The sequence below is a fragment of the Alosa sapidissima genome, chromosome 12 (genome assembly GCF_018492685.1).
Source record: "Alosa sapidissima isolate fAloSap1 chromosome 12, fAloSap1.pri, whole genome shotgun sequence".
Lineage (NCBI taxonomy): Eukaryota > Metazoa > Chordata > Actinopteri > Clupeiformes > Clupeidae > Alosa > Alosa sapidissima.
This window is the reverse complement of record NC_055968.1, coordinates 12335726-12358327: the sequence shown is the minus strand read 5'-3', so window position 1 is coordinate 12358327 and position 22602 is coordinate 12335726. Positions and strand designations below refer to the sequence as shown.

The 22602-nt window shown below is 43.9% G+C and overlaps 1 protein-coding gene and 1 long non-coding RNA gene across 2 annotated transcripts; both read left to right on the top strand.

Moving 5' to 3' along the window:
• Nucleotides 1-224: 224 nt before the first annotated feature.
• LOC121678537 lies at nucleotides 225-5749 on the top strand. Its single transcript, XR_006021263.1, has 3 exons — nucleotides 225-292; nucleotides 5132-5291; nucleotides 5511-5749. It is a non-coding gene; the product is annotated as an uncharacterized LOC121678537 (long non-coding RNA).
• Nucleotides 5750-17493: 11744 nt separating this feature from the next.
• LOC121678029 lies at nucleotides 17494-18486 on the top strand. The gene is made up of 2 exons (XM_042057207.1): nucleotides 17494-18131; nucleotides 18268-18486. Exons 1-2 carry the CDS (start codon nucleotides 17591-17593, stop codon nucleotides 18444-18446), a joined length of 720 nt encoding a protein of 239 aa, XP_041913141.1. The 5' UTR covers nucleotides 17494-17590; the 3' UTR covers nucleotides 18447-18486.
• Nucleotides 18487-22602: the final 4116 nt, after the last annotated feature.

The window sequence follows — 22602 nt, the reverse complement described above, 5'->3', positions numbered from 1 at the left end:
GCTCTGATTTGTGAGAATTAAGCCGTGAAAGTGGTTCTTAATGGATGTGGAAATAACCGCTCGTTTTGGCCGGCCATTAACAGTCACCGCACACATCGCCCACGCGCCTCCTCTCCGACAGGACCTAATATGGCTGAAGTGTGAAAGTCAAACGGTTAATTTTATCTTAATGATCAAATGAGCGGCGGGGGCCCGACAAAGACTAGGTGCGCTTCCGGCGGCGCCGACTCCCGCCACGAGTACGATTGGAGAGGCTGCAATCCTCAAAGGAGCATCTGGATGCGACGGGGAGGTGTGTAGCCTAATCAAAGTCCAAACAGCGCAGGTCTGACACCGGAGCTCACGTGAAGTGTTTCTTTCATGAGAGTTCAAAGGGCCGAAAGAGAGAGAGAGAGAGAGAGAGAGGGAGGGGAGGGGAGGGGAGGGGCTGAAAATCACGCCGTCGGACCAGATGATGAATCACCACTTTAATTCCTTCCTTACGCCTTTCATTTCACATCTCTTGTCGCATTGTAGAGAACAAACACAGTGATATTTGTATCAGTTGGATGTGAGTATGAGAGAGGAAGGGAGAGAGAGAGAGTGTGTGTGTGTGTGTGTGTCTGTTCCTTTAGTGTGTCTGTGGCTAGCAGTGCTCGTGACTGTCTCCACGTGAGGCAAGCGCCCGCATACCTTTGCAGTTTAGCCCCCCAGCGTGTTTTGTACCGTCTAGTCTTCATTCTCTCCTGCGGAGGCGTTCAGTGCTGGCGTTAGCATATGATGGCTCTATTCACCTGCTACAGGGGGCTATAGTATGCACTGTGAAGGGTTGGGAGGGGAGAGGGGAAGAGGAGAGAGACACACTCCACTGCCTCATGTCCTCCAAGCCACTGATGTGTGTGTCAGGTCACACTCAGTGAGACTAATGATGGAGACAGGAGATAGATAGCCCTGCAGGCTCAGGAAGAAGGAGAGTTTGGGGGCAGTTTAGTCCCTTTACGGTAGGCCTATACCAACAGGGTGAAAAAAAAGTGTTTCAAATTTGTACCACTTGAATTAAGGATGACTTCCTTCCATAATGTCAGTACATATCTGTTTTAAGCATTTTCACTCAGGATACATAAGGGGATGACTCAGTGTTGGGTTTGACCAGAGACAAGACAGTGGGGTGCCATATTCCTGAGATCATAGAGATATCAACTGTGTCTTATTCCAAAAGTTCAGAAGAGGTTGAAAAGTAAAAGGCTCCTCTTTGACTGGAAAGTGATAGTTTGAGTTCTCTTTATATTCTCGAGCTGTTTAAATGACAGAAGCCATGATTTGGTTATTTAATATGGGCTTAGTGAGATTTTAGTCTAGATTTACAAATAACTACTGAATCATTGTGGTTAACGTTTACTGTACATTAGCAGACAAACTGATTGGTTACCACTGTGGGCAAGTTGTTTGTGACACCTGAGCTAATTTAGTGCCCAGTATGACTATTGAGTAGTATATTTTGCATATTATAGGCCTACTATAAATATAAATATCACAGTGAGTCATGGCTGATTATGTTCTTGGTAATACTATGGTGCAGTCATTCGTACAGCAAACAGTTGTAGTGTGCACATCCCACCTTCTGGCAGGTGCAGGACAAAAGAAAACTATACTCATTTGAAAAAATATAATGTCCGAAACACTGCTATTGACTCCCAATTATTTATTGCAACGTTTCGACCCTGCTGGGTCTTCTTCAGGCAAATGATGTCTTCATTTGCCTGAAGAAGACCCAGCAGGGTCGAAACGTTGCAGTCATTCGTACAGCAATAATAAGAAATGTCTGAGAGGATTTAGATGTGTATTAATAATCTAGTGTTGTGAATAGAAAGGCATTGCTCTGAGAACATCCACTAAAAACAGCAGTTCAACTACAGTTCAAACAGCAGTTATCTACAGTTCAGCCCATGGGTGGCTTTTGCCATGTAGATGCATTCATCTTTGATTTATTTGTATGATCTTTTTGGGGGGAGTATTTTACATTTTATTTCATGTAGCACAAGTTTATCTCATAAGAGAGTCGTTTCTTTTCTCCATGAGGCGTAGTCTCTGCCATGCGAGATGCCTCAGATAGCGATCAGCTCCCTGGCGCATGGAACCACATATAGAAAAAAGATTTAGAGGCTTAACCTGTCGTTCAAGGTGGTGTGTCAAAATACCAGCGCCTGGCCCCGCCACCACTGTACCATTTACTTTGATCCGTTCTGCGGAGAGGAAAGTTTTCTCCCCCCTATAATCGACTTTGATGTCCTGTGCCTCATTTATGCGGAGGGTCACCGGGACGTGTGAGTGAAGGCTTTAATTGATTAGCTGGCCAATTAAACACAGACTATAGGGGTGGGGAGTGTGTGTGTGTGTGTGTGTGCGCGTGTGTGTGTGTGTGAGAGTGTGTGAGAGTGTGTGTGTGTGTGGGTGGGAAGGGGTGACAAGGGGGGTTTGGTGGAAGAGTGACAGAACCGAGGCATTTTCTTCCCTTTCTCCCGGCTTGGTGGCTGAATGACTAATTCCTCTTATTGAGGAGCCTAAATCAGGTTTGCCCCTGACAGATAATGGATGTACAAGCTATCTAAACATGCTCCCCAAAGCCGGCTCAATCCTGCAGATGAGATAGAGCTGACAAATTACACAGGCGGGGAAAACTCACAGCTCAAAGTCTCCTCAAGGAAACAAAAAAAGAAGGAAAAGAAGAGGAATATCCAAGAGTGCGGAAGGCAAATGTCTCCGAGGGACAATAGATGAGATAAATGTGGAAGTGATTAATTGATAATTTAAGGGGGTTATCTTTCTGTCATTAACCTTCGTTGCGGCGTAAATGATGTGTCCATTTAAACAATGGGACCCGGGCATGGCAGGTGCTACATCTTAGAAGTGGCTCAGGTGTGTGTGTTGGGGGGTTGGAGATTGATCACAGCATCAGATGTCACGGCTACAGCAGTCCTTCGTACTAGCCTCCATCTATCAGTGTCCTGCTGCTGCACTGGACATGAGGAAGGACTTTTGGTCCTTCATATGAGGTGTTTGCACTTCAATGTATGTATATGTATTATTTGATTTACATATGAACACGTAGAGTACATATTATATCTGTTACTTACTAGTGTATATTCTTAATATTCTAACAACGCACACTCAAACTGTATAAAAAGTGTATTTTGTAGTTAAAGTGTGTTTCCATAAGAATGCAATGGCAAATGCAATTTATGATATACTAATGTCTGCCAAAGTTCCTTACTTTTTGTCAAGGTCGCGTGAGATGAGGATGATAATTTGCTTGAGTAACTTCAGTGGTACAAGAGACCAGACATTTAGCTTGAAAATAATGACATTTAATGCTACCATTTGCAGAGTGCCTTGTTGACCTTGAGATGTACTTATTTTCAGGTTCCCCTAACACTAAGATAGTGTCCTGGTGTAGAGTATTGCTATTCTGCAAGCATTTTGTGTAACCTTCAAAAATGACAGCAATCATCAATTTCGAATCGCATGTTTTGTATGGCAAATGTAAAATGCTTCAGCGTGGAAGAGCTGCTAGGGCATGAAGGAGCTGTAGTTTTGAAGGTCATCTGAGAGAAATAGTGTATCTAAGAAATATATACCAACTGTGTGAGTGTGGAAAAAATGGCAGAAATTATGCAAATGGTCCATCCATGTTTGATGAGTTTCGGGAGCATTCGCAAAGAGGCTCTCCTTTTAAAATGCAGACTTTTTACAAGAATGCCCTCTTGAATACATGCAGTCTGCCACAAAATGTGAAAATATTTTTGCTTATAAGTTTTTGATTTGCCTACTATCCTGTCTGTTCTGTCTATCAAAATGACTGTTGACGCTGTACTGGTTACTGTTGGGAATGTACAAAGATTAATTTCAGATTATTTTCTTTTCTGGCACTTAGATTGACAGAATGAAAGTATATCTCCTTTCTACTCTGCAGTCCCCTCCTGGCCCCTGTGTAGGAATGCAAATGGTTTTGTCTGGGCTGCACGGTGGTGTGTCCAGAAGGCCCGCCGTGTTCAAAGTGACCTGTTTTTGCTGAACAGCGGTGAGCTGGTGGGAGGTTGGTTTTGCGCGAGCTAACGTCTCAACGCGGCGACACAGAACTGTCGGGAAATAACCTCATCCTCTTTTCTCTCACTGTTTCCCTCTCTATCTCTTTTCTTTTTTTAGGATTGAAATGAAGAATTGTGCTGCTAATCCAAATCCCCCAATCTGACCATCACTGTGCAAATAATAGTCTTGTTGAGTGGGTAATATTTAGCCCTTATCGTCATGGCAAATTGTGGAGTTTTCTGGAAAAAAAGGGAACAATCTGATTGCATTTGATCCTCTTTCTCCCTCGCGCCCCTTTCTCTCTGTCTCTCTTTCTCTCTCTGTCTCCCCCTTTCTCTCTTTCCCCTCTGATAGATGCTCTGTTTTTACATAATCTGCCCTCAAAGGCCTCCGTCGTGAGGTGAAAGGCATCAGCCGGCTTGTCGCTAAGTAGGCCTGTGATGTCAAGTAAGGATAGCTTTCCATTTTCCCCCAGACAATGCGGGGCCCTCCCAGTTCCTCTCTCCAGTCAAATCATCACACCGTATGACTTTACCCAGCTGAACTCGCCCCCTCCCCCACTTACGCCCATTTCCTGTCATCCTGCAATGACAAAAGATTGGCGGAGGGGTTAAGATATTGTAGTAGGTATTCATTTTTCATTTTAATACACAAAGACCCATGGGGCCCCTCTTGTTTCGCTGACGTCAGCCACTGTGATTGTACTATGATGAACACAAAGTTCTTTGAACCTCAATGACTGCAAATCATTTTTTTTAATATAGATGTGTAATCACTTCTCTCCAATCTCCACCCCCCGCCCCCCCACCAACCCCCTCTGAGCCTTACACCCTGCGTCTTATTTCTGGTCAAGACGAGAGGGCCACAGTGCTCATATGTGGAGAAAAAGGTGAAAAAAGAGAGACAATTACTTTGGAGTGGAGGCATTGATGGCTTCTCTCTTCCCTCTCTCCCTCTCTCTATCTCTCTATATATATATATTTCTCTCTCTCTCTCTCTCTCTCTTTCTCTCTCTCTCTCTCTCTCTCTCTCTCTCTTCCATCTGTCTGTCGGAGCCGGTGCCCAGGAGAGAGAAGGGGAAATAATGGACGTGTGGCTGAAACCTCAGGGGCCCGTCGGGGACGTCACAACAAAACTCCTTCCCCTGGACATGAAGCCAGACTGGCACATCGCATCTATTTAAGCAAGAGAGACACACAGAGGATGGGCTGAAGAATGCCATTCAGGTGAGCATTGTGTCACATAATAAAGTGTTGATCTGTCTGAGCTATACCTACTTAATCCAGTGTGAAGAAGAGATTTAAAAAAAAAAAAACGGTGGAAATGCGTTTAGGGACATCCCTTAATTGGTATGCTTTTTCTGTGGTTTTAATTGTGGGGACCTTTTCACCATGCCAGAACCTTGATTATCTCTCAAGCTGTTAATTATATTCCAATTTACCCAGGAGGCTGGCCTCTCTGCCAAGCCATGTCCACAGGAGAAAAAAATCAAAGCTACAACAACAACAAATGAAAAGAAAAAAAAGAAAACTCAGCCCTCTCCATGCCTCCAGATCTCCATGTGAGATTATTTATTTTACTGACGGGCAGTTTGGCAGAGCGGATCCGGCGCGGAACACAAGACAAATGGAGACAGCAGCAGCCGGCCGCAGAGCGGCTACGAGGCCGAGCCTGACCGGATCAGACTGACCGATTTGCCAGGCGAGGTGGCAAGGCTGCGGGGGAACGAGGGGGTGGGTAAGAATCAGGGAGGTGTGTGTGTGTGTGTGTGTGTGTGTGTGTGTGTGGAGGGGGGCATGGAGGGGAGGATGGAGTCGGGGGTGGGCAGTGTGGGCGCGGGAGAGAAAGGTTAATAAGGACGTCTTCTGCCTGCCACTGAGACGGTGCCATCTCAGCGCCGGCGGAAGGCGGGCGACTTGAGCAGGTCTTAGCCACATGCGGCGCCGGAATAGTTTAGAATATTAATTGCACACTTAGTATGCCGTTGTCATATGGCTTTTATTAGTATTCTATCAAGCCAATGAGGTGTGAAAGGGCCAGATGCCGCCGCCTGATCTCTCACTCACACGTGCGCCCGGCGTTTGTCAGGCACAGGCCTGGCCCGCTTGGGCCCGTCAGTCCACCCATCCGCTCACTGATCCGCTGTCGTGTTTTTGTTAACCTGCTTGATGGATTCAAATAAATATTAATACACTCAGGTGGGATGGATGTTGTTTTTAAGTCAGGCCTGCAAGTTATGTTTTATCCCACTGTGTTCTTATCATGTCATGTATACCCACTTACAGGGTTCGAATTGGGGTTAGGGATAGGTAGACTCTAACATACACTCCTTTATCTATGAAAAGGCAGAATTTTTGGCAAAATATCAGACTTGCAGATAAACTCTAGAAACAGACTTGCAGATTAACAGATTTGCAGATGTAAAAGCTAAGCTAGAAAACTGACTGTAAGCCTACCAACACAGTCTAGTGGTTATCATCATTTGTGACCACACTGCTCATTTGAGTAGCTATGTTTACTGTTTTAGGCTGCAATGAGTTAGAGCTCAAAGGGTCTCACTCACACAAATCCCATCTTTTACATCACTTGACATCTCATATCTCTTCTACAGAAATAGGCCTTTCTCTGCCTGAGCTGTGCTTCTAGTGATGATGTGTATGAGCGGGCCATTATCTCTGTGAGCTGACATGACTCGAGAGAACATTGTGGTCAATGAATCACTCTGAGAGAGAGAGAGAGAAAGAGGAAGAGTGTGAGAGAGAGGATGAGTGAGAGAGGGAGTGAGAGAGAGATATAGAGAGAGACAGCTAGAGATGTGATGAGGAAATGATGGCAGGATTTCATGAATCTTATCCCCCTGTCATGAGCGGCTGGCGAGGTCAGGCTACTTGACCCCTCGTAAATGGCACACTAAAGAAGAAAGCGAGTGCTTTATCTACGCCGAGAAAAACACACAGATATATTCACGGGCAGCTCATCTGTATTCATGATAACTGGAGTTGTGATGAGGACTTCGTGCTTATTTACAAAATATAGCGCAGAGTGCATGAATACATAGCAGCTTCCGCAGGTGTGCAAATCAGGTTGGCTTTAATTACTGACAGACAGAGTGACATTGTAGGATCTGTTAATTGAGGAAAGAGGGTTTTTATTAACCTTTTTGGGCTTTGTTATGCCTTTAATCTGATAGGACAGTGAAGTGAGTGACAGGAAGCAAGTAGGAGAGAGAGATGGGCTGGGATTGGGAAATGACCCGGGTCAGACTGGAAGCCGGGTTCCTGTGAGCACGTGGACACAAATGTGGTATGGGGGCTGTAGCCAGATTCACCACAGTGAGACATTGTTTTTCAGATATGCAAATCTGAAATGGTCGCAGATCTATAGATTGGAGGTTTTACTATTACAAATGTCAATTCAGATTTGATAACAGGTGTGATATTGTAGTTAAAAGAATACAATATTATGAATACCAAGGAGCAAAATTATATCTATAATTTCAGCACAAGCATAAATAGTTTTGGTAGTTTGATGGTTCTGGTAAAAAATGCCAATTTCCAATTTGCTGTGACTGCAACTGTGGTACCTCAAAATGGGTGGTGGGAGTGCAGTGGCTAAGGACCTTGATTAGTGGGCAGTAGCCAAAAGGTTGTTGCTTTAAATCCCAGCTGTGGCCGTTATGTCCTTGAACAAGGCACTCAACCCCAAGATGCTCCAAGGAAGCTGGCCCCTGCCATTGGTACCTGAGAGTCGCTCTGGATTAAAGCGTCAGCTAAATGCATAAATAAAATGAACAAATTCACAGTTGTAAACAAATGATTTCCACTCCACTCAGTGCAATGTAATATTATCTATCCCGTTGTAAGACAGTCAAAAGGTTGAGGCAGTCAGCCAAAGTCTTGAGCTCTTTCCTGCCCTACTTTATAAGTAATGACAGCTTAGATTTATGGTATCGTCTGTTCCAACACATGGCTAACCTGAGCCTTTGGGGGAATGATTTGAAATAATAATAATGAAGGTGGAGTCAATAGTGAATGGCCACACTTAAAAGGATGTCCAACTAGGTACAGCTTAATCATTGCCAACGTGCTAATGCTGCTGCAAGGCCAGCCGTAAAAGCACAGCTAATTCTTTTTTTGTCCGCAGTGAGGTTAGACAGACTACCTGCACATGCTCTTGCACTCTCACTGTCCATCCAAGTCTCTCTCTCTCTCTCTCTCTCTCTCTCTCTCTCTCTCTCTCTCTCACACACACACACACACACACACACACACACATACACACATACACACACACCCTATTTGACACACACACGCGCAAACATTATCTCTTCCCAGCACACACCTGCTCATGCACCGTGTTTTCACCCACCCCCACCCTACCCTCACTTCATTAGAGCCGAGATAATAATCTGGTTCCCTGCGCAGCCAGTCAGCCAGCCAGATGTGGCGAGCATGCCACGTCGTGCCGCGTGACCTCTGCAACGAGAGAGGCGGCGTTGCCAGCGAAGCCGAAGCTCTCCTGGATGAGGTGACGCTTTAAAGCCTCGTCAGAGAGATAGCACATGACAGCTCTGCCGGCACACTGATGCCTGACCCAATCACTGGGGGATCCCAATATTGCCTTTCCGCCGGCCCTCATGTTCTCCTAGAGAGCGAGATACGCCGAGAGAGTGTGATGGATTTGCCTCACTGACATTTTGAATCATTTCAATCTCGAAAACATCTGAAGCATACATGCACTCTAAATAACAACTTTCTATTTTTTAGGCTGACATGTTTCTTTTAAAAACTGTGAGGACAGACACACACACATAAAGATACAGACACAGATAAAATACACAATTAGTATTCAAAGAATCAAAATCATCGCTGCACACTGGTCTAATATTATGAATGGTTTATTAGGAGTGCGTTTTGCCATCAGCTTCTTCAGGTTCTCTCTCTCACACATAATTAGCATGTTTGGGAGGACTCAGGAAAAGGTCCTTATAAGTATGCACACAGCATGCGAGAAGATGACATAACGTGCGTCGGCTCATTATACAGAGAACTGATGACCTGTTCCGCGTCGCCTCCAGGTATCACCACCCTCAGCTGACTCAGATTCATTTAACAGATAATAACATTGTTTTTCTTTCTTCCTCCATTGCACTTTATGCTCGGTCCTGTCCCTGGAGGGAGCAGGAGAATTAAGTTGATTTAAGTCGAGATAAACACAGGGAATGTGTTCTGCTCCCTCCTCCTCACTGCCCACTGTGCGTGCGCTGCTCGGGAAATGAATGTCCACTCTGCAGAGCAAAGAGAGAGAGAGAGAGAGAGAGAGAGAGAGAGAGAGAGAGAGAGAGAGAGAGAGAGAGAGAGACGACCGCGAGGCTGTCATAGCTGCTGGGGGAATCAGACACTTCTTACCTCAGACACTCCACAATCATGTTAAAGGGTAACTGCTTTAATTAAAACTGCTCTCCTCCAGTTGGCCTCCAGTTTTTTTTTTCACCAATCCTTTGCCCTACAACCAAGAGAGGGAGAGGGGTAGAGAGTGCAGTGAGCAGTGTATGTGTATGTGTGTGTGTGTGTGTGTGTGTTGGTCTGTACATGTCTGTGCGTATGTGTGTGTGTGTTTGTGGGTGGGGAGTAAGAGGAGGGTGAATGATCATTCCCGGTTGAAACAATTTCATTCCAAATTGTTCATGGCCCTGATTTAAAGTGACACACTGATGATGACATCCAGACGTATGAAGGAGGCATTTATATTAACACCGAAATGATGTGGGTTTTTTTGTGGTCGTCCATTCCGGGCACCATTAATGCCCGTCATTCCCCGCTATGAAACTGATCAAGCTTAGATGCCCATTTAAACTGAGCGCTAATGGGGGCATGCCAGCGATGGCAAAGCTCTTCTGGCTCTCATCTGCAGCAAGATGGGGGGAGAGAGAGAGAGAGATGTCCTAATGTAATTTGGAGATGAGAGGGCCCTCATCATAGCAGGATGTCAGGGTCTGAATATGTATGCCCAGCCATAGTGTCTACCCATACAAAAGCAGAATGTCTCAATCATAAACTATATATAATTTATTCGCCCGTGGTCTGTCGATATTAAGCTGTTAAGGTTCTAAGAGGGCTTGGCATTGAAGGGCACACTGATTTTGCGGAGCGGCAGTAGACCTGGCAAGGCTATGGTACATCCAGCTGGGATTTCACAGGGAACTCCTCAGTGTTTGAACTAATGCAGTAACAGCTTAGTCAAGCGCTATACAGGAGCGCATGGCAAGAATAGCAGTGTTGATCTTCTCTGCAAAGAATTTACTTTTCGCTTTCTCTTGTTTGTACTCTTTCACCTGCTCTCTCTCTTTCTCTCTCTTTCTCTCTCTCACACACACACACACACACACATGCGTAAGCATGTACAGACACACTCGCGCACACTGTCACACTCACACACATATACATACATAGTCTCTCTCTCACACACACACACACACACACCAGCTAGAAAAAGAGAGTGCATGCAACATAACCCTTGACTCCGTGGCACTGACAAATTGCTTCGTTACCCAGTATAAATTGGATTCAGCCATAACAGAATGCATTTGTTAGCCACACAATATAAATGTTCTGTTCCTCCTCCTGCATCGGCCCCTCTCCACACCTCCCCGGGAGGCCTCTGTGCCGAAAGTCACTTTTTTATCCCCGGCACATACTTCACAGTTCATCACCGGCCGTGCTGGGATTTCTCATTTCAGAGCTCATTACCCTGGATGACAATTAATTAATAACAGCTACACCGAGCACTGTTTAGTCCAAGGAGAAGCAAGTCGTCACAGGTCTGCTTTTTTGGATTCTGGAGTGAATCCTTGCGCCTGTTTGGAGTGGCTCCATGCCATTGTTTACTCAGGCCACCCCTAAGAAGGCTTCATGGCTCATAATCTGCAAAGATCATGACGGGTATGTGTGGTGTGTTACATCAGATCCTTGATGTGGATTTTACTGGAAACAAAGAAATCAGGGATGTGACAAGACATTGATTTGTTAATTGGACCCAATTAACTTTTGCTAGACATCTATTCAGCTTATCAGCGGCTCATAACCGCTATCACAAAGGATTCATTAATCTTTACATGTTTTTCACCTCTGATGTTCCGTTGAGATTAGCTAATAGATTTTTCATTAATTCCATTATCTGTGCCACACACAGACAATTAACCTAGTGGTGTACCAGAGCAAGTTCCCCCCAGAGTTTCCCAGAACACTAGCAAGTGATTCACCAAGGTGGTGTGCCGGGCAACTGTGGTAAGCCCGGGCTCCTCTTGACCTTGCCTGTGGTAATTAAGTTTTCTGTGGATCCATTTTGTGCTTTGTCAGAGAGTGGTGAGACTGAAAAAGAGAGAGCGAGAGAGACAGAGAGAAAGAGAGAGAGACAGAGGAAGAGAGGGCACAAGTGGATGAAAAGAAAAAAAAATGATCAACCGGGAAGATGGGGAATGGCTAATGGAAGTGGGCCAAAGAAAAAAGTTGTTACGTTGTCTTTATCACTGGTGTGCTTAAAAATATGGACAGAAGGAAGGGAAATCACCGGCATTGGAAATGAGCCTGTCTCCCTGAGCAACACAAAGTGTTTAGAACAAGCTTGTGTGTGTGTGTGTGTGTGTGTGGGGGGGGGGGGGGGGTGCTTTACTGGGTGACACATCGGGCCGCGGTGCTTTTAATTAACCTCGACTCCACCACTGGATTCCAGCCAAGAAAAAATGACATTGAAGCCGAGTGCATTTTCAATTTCTACTTATTAAAATCCCATCAGTGGCTCAATTTACAGTGCCTAAATCATCTGCCAGCAACTTTGTATTTATGAGGCTGGTGTAAATAAAGCATCATTTGCGTAGGTGGATTTGCATGGCTCATCTGTAATGTGTAAATATTTTAATACACTGTAATTACTTTCAGTGAATACACCTATTCATCCTCTTGAAATGAAACTCCAAAAACTGTCGTGATTATTTCCTTGGGTCCTTCCTTTTTATTGATGATATCTCTGCCTCATACTTTTGAATTCTTTTCTGCCTTTACACTGTCTGCATTTATTACTGCATTGGTAGAGCTGGAATATTACTGCTATCCAGTACTGCTGGGTTAGGGTTATTAAGGCTGGGTTGTTTTCTTGTACACTGCAATACTGCTTATTTTTAGCAGAAAAGGCGAAGGGACTCCTGTGAGGGAAGGCCAAACCTGCCCAGCGACACCATCCCATATTAAACTCCCATGTAGTGCAGTGGCTGAGCATTATCTATAATTGAGTTTAGGTGTGAGCCCCACGCGCTGCTTACCTCATTAATGTAGAAAATGAAGTTTTCTCCAGTAAGAAGTTGTTGTTATTCTGCTCGCTGAGCAGTGCTTCCCCAACAGAACTCAGGGCAGCGTGTCTAAACATTTGCAGGATGGAGGCAAGGGGGCCGGATGTGATGTGAATATACAGTCAGTCAAACAATCATGTACAATTGAGACATTAATAATATGTCCATTCAATTTCTCTCAAGAAGACTGTTGTGTCATATGGTCATATTCATGTTCATGTTTATGGTTCTTAGCAGACATCATGAGACAAGCAGATAGGATGTCTGAGGGATCTTCTGAACGACGTGAATAACTAAGAATGGGCACCCATAACAGGAGAGTTGTGTGGGGTATGGGGGTGGTGTTCATGGTAGTGGTGGCGGTGGTGATGGGGTGTAGCGCAAGCTGCAAAGCGGGTACCCTTGAAGCTAGCAGGCACCCGAGCTGTGAGGGGAATGTATTAGCGGAATATTGATCAGCGTGACACCAGCATCAGCTGTGGCTACCAGAAAGGTCATTTGGCTTTACCTCACCTGCCACGTCTATCTCCTCAGACAGAGAGATTGAACAGCGGCTGTGGAGAGAGGGAGAGAGGGAAGGAGGGAAGGAGGGAAGGGGGGAAGAAGAGTGAAGACACGAGAAAGGAGAGAAGGCTGAAGACAAACTAGAGGGTGCTGCAAGGGAAAAGTATAGGAGCAAGTAAGAAGTCACAAGAAGGTGGGGGTGAGAATTAGCAAGAATGAGTCACAAACAACAGCATAAAGAGGACGTGCAAAACAGCACGAATTTTAAGCTGACCAAGTGTTTTATTTAGAGAGGAGAGTTGTGGGGAGGGGAGACTCTGAACGCTGAAGCGCAACCTCGTCTGGCACCCTTGAAGGAATGTAATTGTTTGTGCTCCTGGGCACTCCTCCTAATTACTGATCCCCACATGTGTGTGTGTACGTGTATGTGTGGGTGTGTGACTGTGTGATATTGTGTATGTGTGGCAGGCAACAACACAACAGGAACAGAATCTGTCAAAACTGGGGGATGGGGGTTTGAAAGTGTCACTGATTGTACCATTTCATGCTCTCTATAACAACTCCAAACACACACACACACACACCAACACACACACACAAACATACACACACACACACACACACACATGCAGTCATTCCATTTAGGTCTCTCCCAAACTCATGTCTTTCCTCTTTATGTACTGCAGGAAAGGCCATCAAAAACCATGAACTGTGAAAATGATCATAAAATTGATTGATATGTTCATCATGAGTGAGCCATTAAATCCCCTAAGTGCTATCAACACTCTGATTCTCCCTCTCTCCCCTTGCTCTCTCTCTCTTTCCCTCTGTCTGCCTCCTTTTCTCTATCGTTCTTTCCCCTCTGCTTCCCCAAATCCACAGGGAATGGTCTTTTGTCGCAGGCAGGGGAGAAACTGCTCCTGAAGCTCTTTATCTCAAACAACTGGCCAAGGCTGCTGAAGATCTCCCTCTCTCACTGACCAGATAGAGAGAGATAAAAGAGAAAAACAGATAGATAGAGAGAAAAGAGAAAAAACAGATAGAGAGAGAGTGAGAGAGAAAGAGAAATACAGAGAGAGATTCCGAGAGTGCATCGTCCATGTCGTGTCATGTGTGCACCATGAGTCATCAGTGCTCAGCTCAGACGTCAACTCTCTCTCCCTCTCCCCCCCCCTCTCTATCCCTCTATCTCTCTCCCTCTCTCTATCCCTCTATCTCTCTCCCTCTCTCTGCTGCATCACTGAGCAGATTTATGCAGCCCCTGCACTCCTCCTAGCATAAGGAGCACTGTGCAGGAATAAGCACGGAGAGAGGGAGAATGAGGGAGAGAAGGAGTAGAGAGAGAGGAAGGGAGGGAAGGAGAGAAAGAGGGAGGAAGGGAGAGAGGGAGAGAGACCTGACGGGAGGCTCAAGATGGAGGCCCTCCCCGGGACAGATGGGCCCGCTTTCACACCACCCGACCCGTCTCTGCTCCACCCGGCCCGGCCCACCAACTACAACCAGAACCTCCCGGCAGTCAAACTGGCCTGAGGCATCCTCAAAGTGTTTTTGGATTGGAAGTTGGAGAGAGGCGATACCCCTGTTAGGCAAGAGAGACAGACAGAGAGAGAGAGAGAGACAGAGAGAGAGAGAGAGAGAGAGAGAGAGAGAGAGAGAGAGAGAGAGAGAGAGAGAGGGAGACGTTGCCATTTTACTGTAAAGCACATGTGCAGGAGAGTTGGTCTTGTGTGCACTTGGCCAGAAGGAGATTTGTTTGAGTGGAGATTGCATTGTTTGGTGGGGACGGTGGACTACCATGGGGAGAGGAGGGGAGGAGAAGAGAGGAGGAGGGAGGAGAGGAGAGGGAAGGAAGGGTGATTTGAGGAGAAGAGAGGAGGGGGAGGAAAGGAGGGGGAATGAAGGAGAAGAGAGAGGAGGAGAGGAGAGGGAAGGAAAGGTGATTTGAATCAGCAAACAGTGTTCATCTGTTCATCTGTCCGTCCACACATGTGACGGGAAAGCAAATGAGGAAAATGGCTTTTTAATGAACACATTTCTCCACACTGGAGACAGATTTGTCACCAGGCACGCATACCACACTCCCACTACTCTGATATGGGCTGCAACAGAAGCAAACTGGCACATACAAAACTGACAACACTTCATTTGTTTTTGACCACCAGCAAGACAGATTTTGTGAAATGGCCAAAAGAATAGAGTAATCAAACAATACATTATTTACATGGCAGTGAGTAGACCATGGTCTGCAAAATTCATTAGTTTCCCAGTGCATCATGTACTTTTAGGCAGGGTTTTTTTGCCAGTATCCAGAGGGACAATTTAGATGAAAGTGCACCGCCAACACTAATCTATGACAGGCTCATTCCGTGTTCACTAGCTCCAGTTATTTGTGAATTTCCCACCGGGCTAGTCGTACTGGGATTATCCCTCTTCCTATCTTTGTAATAAGCATGTTAGCAAAGAGATGCAATTAACTATCTGGAGCCTTCAGCGAGGCCTGTGGAGGGAATGTTGTCTGGAAATAATCGCTTGTAATCCTCGCCACTGCAGAGTCGTCTGGCCAGAGCTGTTTTAGTATGAAGGGGTTGCGAGTTGTCGATGAGTGACGGACGTTTGGCTAATCTGTTTGCAAACAGTCGACATATATTAAAACCATTGCATGTTTTCTGACGGACTTTTCTCTGATAGGTAGGCTACTATCTGTCCACTCAGATCAAAGGGATCTGGTTGGACTTGACCCCGAGTTATACTGTGTTGAATGTGAGGTTTAAACTTTTGCCTGTGAGCCATGGAATCCCCTACTTGAAGCTTTGAAGTGTAATTCGCATAATTTTGATATTTATTGCCTTTTTTATCTGTGCCAGCCCAGGTTATGTGAGTCTCGTAAATTCCATTACTCCTTGTGCCAGAAATTTATGAAATGAAAATTGAGTGCCTCTACCACTGACCTAAAATACAAAAACTTATTAGAAATCAACAGTCCCAACTGTGAGGACTAGAGCTTCGCTGTGACAAAGGTTGCAGTACTGTTGTGGCAACAGCAGGCTAACTTATTCAATTTTGTTTCTCTTAGTCCAGAGTTTGTTAGCAGAATAACCTTTTAATATACATAAAGACATGTAGCCTATCTGAATCACCTGAATTGAAGCTGTTTTATAAGAGGTTGACGGAGGCCACAATCCCTGAATCATGTGAATATTCGCCTTGAGCTTTGGGTCTGATTGCCCACTATCGTGTCAGTGATATACACAATATGAGTGAGCGTTCGGTTTGGTTACATTATTTTCAATGGGAATGTCCTGACTGGACGTGATGCGGTGTGTGTGCGTTTTCATCAGAACTTTTGTTGGACGCCCAATTTCTGTAATCGGTAATATTGCGTAGCTCCACATATGCTGTCACCACCTGACACGCTCACTCGGGCCACACAAGCAAGGCATGCCTTGATGAACCCTAAATGTCTATCTTGACGTTTGTGAGTCAGGTTGTACTTGGCTTGCTCCCTTGTTTGAGGGTCAGGATCATTAAATATCGTAAACACGGAGGGCATAACACCCTTTGAACCACAGAGAGAGATTGTCATAAAGTTTAAAATGTGAAAAAGATATAGGATGGCGATCGTTTTACCTTGTTCAAATCTTTGGCCTAAGGTGAAATCCCGGAAAATACTGGAAATATGGCCAGAACCAGACCACCTAGGGTCTGAACTGGTCACCATGAGCCTACCCTGCAGAGAGAGACCCTCACAATCCATAAGCCAATGGCCTATAGGACACTGACTGGATCTGCTCCGTGTTATTTTAATTCAATGATCAAGACGTACATCCCCAACTGCCCACTGCGGTCTTCTGAAGAGCGTCTGCTGTGTCGACCAGTCATAAACACTAGGTCAAATTCAAGACTTTTTTCCTCAGTGGTTCCATGTTGGTGGAATGAGTTGCCCAGTGCTCTCCGTTCCTGTGATAGTTTTGGGTCTTTTAAGAGGGGTCTAAAGACATATCTGTTCAACATGCACTTAGTTCATTAAGCACTTCTTATGTGTTATGATTTGTATAGTATTGTTTTATTTTCATTAGGCTGTTGATTAATTTGACATTGTTGTTTATTATTGATTTTCTCCATAATGTAGTATTACCATGCGTTATTGTTATTATATTATTGATTGAATGTACATTATTGTTTATTATTGCTATTTTCTCTTTTTTTCATTGTTTATTTCATTAGGGTATTGATTGAATTAACGTGGATGTTTATTATTGCTATTCTCCTTATTATAGTCTGACCAACATCTTAATTTGTTCCCTGTTAAATTTTAAGTATTACAGTATATTGTTTTGTAGTTGTATGTGACTTTGGATAAAAGTGTAACTATAACTATAACCATAACCATATGAGGATCTACATTATCAAAAGAGTCAAGACGGACAATGGAATCTGAAGATGCATTTGACTGCTAACAATAGTCATGCATCAGACCATTCCGTTTAAGGTCACAAAGGTGGCTAGGCAACATCATGATGTCATAGAACATCGTACAGGGCAAAGATTCTAGAATCTTTGGTACAGGGTAAACTGGATTTTTTGTTCACTATTTCTGGAGTTGGTGTAGAAGTTGGCTGGTTTCAGATTTTGTGGTAATTTGATGTTTGGATTTTAATTTCTGGCAGTCTGTTTTCAATGTGGTTCTGTTGTTTTTTTGCCTGCTGCCTGGCAGCACGGCAGGATGAGCACGGTTCGGATACAACAATTAAGAAACGCGTCAAAAAATACAAACTGGAAGACCTAAAGAGAGAACTGAAGGCTTCGGGGGTTAATGTTGACATGGACATGGATGAAAATCAGAAGAATCCCAAAAAGAAGACCAAAAAGGAACTTCAAAAGCTCCTGATAAGGGAACTGAAGCTGGTTGAACATGGCAGAATCAGACTGGACAAGAGGGCAAGGGAGAGAGCAGAGGGATTAACTCTGCCCATGGAGATCCCTGAAGATGTTGTAATTGTTCTTAATGACCTAGACACATACTTGGACAAACAATTAGAAGAATCAGAGATAAATGAACAGAGGGAAGATGATATACAGCTTGTGATGAAAAACCTTCTGGATCAAGTTGAAATGAACAGTGCAGACAGAAAAGAGCTTGAGATCACTGAACGGCAGAGGGAAGAAGGTGTAAAAGTTGAGCTTGACAGTTTCCTGGACAAAGTGGATTCAACTCTGAGTGAGTAGAAGACATCAGCTCATAAGAAGTAGTTGTCAAGTCAAAACTGAGCTATGTCAAAAGTGAGCTCACATTTAAAACATCAAAATTGTTCAGCATTGAATTTTAATGAAGTGTTCCCCCCTATTATGTTTAGCTTCAGAAGGATTGAAAGAAGAAGGAGAAAAGGTGAGCGTGTTGAGGCCAGAGGCTGGAGACTGGAAGAAGGCCAAGCAGGAAGCCCATTTCTGGGGTGCCAGAGGCAACCACAAAGGCTCCATCCCCATTAAGGGGTTTCGAGTGGCAAGCAACAGCAGCAGATGGCAGACCTTGTGAAGGTTGACAAAACCATAAATAAAACCAATACCAGAAGTCAGATCATTGTGTGGGGATATTTCTGTGGGAACTGGGGAACCTTCTAGAATTGAAGGGACAATGAAAAAAGTTTTCAGTTTGGCTTGTGGGATGTTCTGCCCACCAGTTGAGGAATTGCTCAAGCTAGGCAGAAGGCTAAAGCAACACTGGAATGCCTCAAAAACATTGAGGAGAATAAAATTCAACTAAGAGTCTATGGCAATACAGTGCAGGACCAATATTTATCAACCTAGATGTTCCATATACATTTTAGGAAGAGGAATTGGAAAGGAAAGCACTGCAGAGCAATGTGCAAAGCTGACACTGTCTCACATCAAACGAATTAAGGTTGTTGGTTAATTAGGAAGCCAATGAAGACTAAGAAAGCTACCGGTAATAACAACGTTTCTATAGTTAAGTTATAGTCTACTAGTTCTAGCAAAAAATATGTTAGGTTAGTTTATCAACCATCTCTAGAGCAGGGGTGTCCAAACTATGGCCTGCGGCGACCCCAATGACATATTTATGAAATAAAACCTTTTTTATTCCAAATGTTCCAAACATGAAAGTGAAAAACCTTGTTATTTTGAAAATATAAATGTAAAGAATAAAAAAGTTAATAAATAACTAACAATTATTTTAAACCTCCAATATAAACCTTATACAAAATATAAAGTATAGAAATGAAATAGTTTTATTGGGGTTCTATACCCAAAATTAGTCATTATTTTTTCTTGATGAACTCTATTTTATCTCCCCTTTCAATATTGTGAATAGTAAATAGGCACTAGGCTACTATAAGTTTGGCATTGATAGACAGTTTAGCACGGAGACTGACTTTTTCTAATTACTTCTTTGGATAAAGTCTATCTTACTTTTATTTTTAAATAGGCTACTTGGTTGACCCATCTCCTGATGTTACAATGTTTATTGTTTGCCAACAAGAAATATTAGCATGCAGAGTGAGAAGCGAGCTACAGGAGTTGGAGCTGGGAGAAAAATAGCTGGGCCTATAAAGAGGAATGGAAATTTTTTTTTGTGTTCATCCTACCTGGTTTCACAAATGCAAAGCCTGTGTATCTGATATGCAACAACGCTGCCGCTGTTTGAAAAGAATGCACTACGAAACGCAGCGTCACCTCCAAACAGAGGCACAAAAGCGCAACATTGAAGCGCTGGCCGAGGGCTATGCACAGGTTAGGCTAACAGGATCCAGTGCGTTCTGGTGTTCTTTCTCATATTTTTTTAAGCACCCACTTTCAGTCTGATTGGCGAATAGGCTACTTGTAAATTGATACTGTAAAATTAAATATTCTTTAAAATTGGACTGGCACAATAATTTGGCTGGGCCGACCCATAATTTGCCTGTTGCCGACCCATGTTGTAGATTATAGCTTAAACTTGAGGTGTTTCAGTGATTTCAGTTGTTTCATGTATTTCAATTTCATGTCGACTGAGCCGACAGGTTTTTTTTTTTTTTTTTTTTTTATAAGTAAAAAGCCCATTCAGCCGACCGGGAGATCAGAACTGCGTTAATGTTTATTATCTTCTAGCAAGTGTCTGTGTCAGTTTGAGGACAATAAACGGTGCATCAAAGGGTCAAAATATTAGCAGCCAAAGAGAATTGTCGAGAATCGTTGATAACAGTGATGATGTAAAATTAAAAATCTTTGGCAGCACACGATTAATGTGATTTAAAAAATGATATGTTATGCTTGGTCCGCAATTAATACAAATGCAAACATAATGTTAACCATCTCCTTGCTTAACTAGTTGTAACTATCGCTAGCTAGCTCAAGTATATTGTCATTTAGATGTAGCAAACCATGTTCAATCTTTCTGCCCATTAGTATTACTATAACTTAATTGAATGCCAAACTCCGATGTTGATTCGTCATCACTTTACACCCTCAATTGACGTTTACCACAGTAGCCTAAATATGTGCGGATTATTTGAACTCCTTTGAACACAGATCCGCTGTTCATATGCCATAGCATACATGTACAGATGTAGGCTACTGTTTGTACAACAGGAGCACGCAAAATCACCTAATCTATGGACGAAATTCTTGCTTGTCGCACCGGCAAACACGCTGAGACCAGGTCTCGGGGGCCCCCTAGCCGCTCGGGGCTCCAAGCAGTTGCCTGCCTTGCCTGTTGACAAGGTGCGCCTCTTTAGCCAGTTTAGCAATGACTTGTAACTCTGATGGATTGTCTTCTGCGGACGCGCTCTCTGTCTCCCGCCCCAGAGGGCATATGACAAGTGAGATGCGAGGCTTATGGTAAAAAGTGTGCAAAGTAAGAATGGGTCTGGGACTCCAGGGCAACTCCGCGTTAGCAGCAGATGGTGACACAATTAAAAGCCTCTTTGTCAACGAGACAGATAAACCAGTGGAGAAAGGAAGGCGGCGGAGGTGTCGTGACAACGAGGAGCTGAACTGCAGGTATGGATGAATGACAAGGGAAGGAAGGGAAGGGAGGGAACGATGAGTTGTTTGGCTGTAAGTTCGATTGGCAGCATAGATAGTGATTTCATAACAGACTTCAAACATGTTTAATCTTAAACGAAATCCTAAACTCATGTCAGAATGATGACAGGGACATTTGGTGTTGGTATTCTGCAGAGTTGGCAGCAGCATGCACTAGCAATCAAACAGTTTGGAGTGAAAGATCAAATGATTTAAATGTTTCTCTTTTTAAACCTTTTTTTATTTTTGCATCAATAAGCTTAAACTTTCTTTTGATCTCAGTGTAAGGTGCAAATTTGTCATATTTGTGCAGTAACCTTATAGCCCGGTTAGCATGCAGACCTTCTCAAAAGGTTGCCAAAAGTTTGTATGGTTATTCCCAGGCAGTAACCACATATTAGTATTTTTCAGAGTGTGTCTTCCTCATTTTTGACTGTCCTGCACACGTTTTTAGGAAAGAAAAAGTTATCAGTCTCTCCCTCCACCCCCTCCCCTCTCTCTCTCTCTCTGTGTGTGTGTGTGTGTGTGTGTGTGTGTGTGTGTGTGTGTGTGTGTGTGTTAGGATCTGTCCTCACATGGACCTTTCCGGAAGGTGAGGCCAATCTCACCAGTTCCTCTCTCAAATCTGTTCACTCCCTTTAGATGTGTCTGATGCCCTGCGGTCATCTAGCTCAAAGACTTTCTTTGCTTATTTCACACGTTAGCCTTTTGGGCACGGACACATGATGCCATATTCAGCAATGTCATGCTGAAATATATGAGTTTATTAAGTCAAAGTTTTAACATCTCAACATTTTCCTGTTTCATTTCCAATTTTCTTTTTTAAAAATGTGCAGTGTCAATCATTTCTGTCACAGTCTCCAAAGGTTGCCCAAAATATATAAGATTATTCATATATTCAAACGTAAAATACAATACCTCCAATATGTGCAACACTGCAGTATTTTGCATGCCTGTTCCTCTGTGGTTCACTGTAACTCTCCACATGTCTACCTGGTTTAAATGAAGCAGATTATCAGGTCATGGATTTTGCTGCTGTACAGAAACGCTCCCCTGAAACGATTCTTTACCTGTATTAAACTTTCCATTTCCTATTCCGACATTAATCCTCTCATGGCAGGACTATCTAATTTGATATGCCAGCCCTGGTATATTGAAGATGTAGCCAGCTACAGTACCTGCTCATCAATAAAGTGGAAAATGTAGTTCTAAAAGCCTCTGTGTGTGTGTGTGTATGCGTGCGTGTTTGTGTGTTCACTTGTGTGTATGTGCTCACGTGTAAGTGTGTGTGTGTGTGTGTGTGTGTGTGAGAGAGAGAGAGAGAGAGAGAGCTGATCTCCCCTCTGTACCCCTGCCTGAACCCTTATCAGTGTGTGTGTGTGTGTGTGTGTGTGTGTGTGTGTGTGTGTGTGTGTGTGTGTGCTATCTGTTGCTCAGAGAGAAACTGATAAAGCCACTTTAATTAGTGGTGGTCTATAGATTAAAAAACTGCACACTGGACTCGGGCAGGCATGAGCTCCCTCGCATTGTACAAAAGCATAATCTCTCCTGAATGGAGCACCACACTGACAATGAACCAGTCTCTCTGTGAACACACACCATGGTATGGGTGAGACAGACAGCTTTGAAATATTTCACGTTATTCTAAGTTAATATTTTGTTTATGTTTT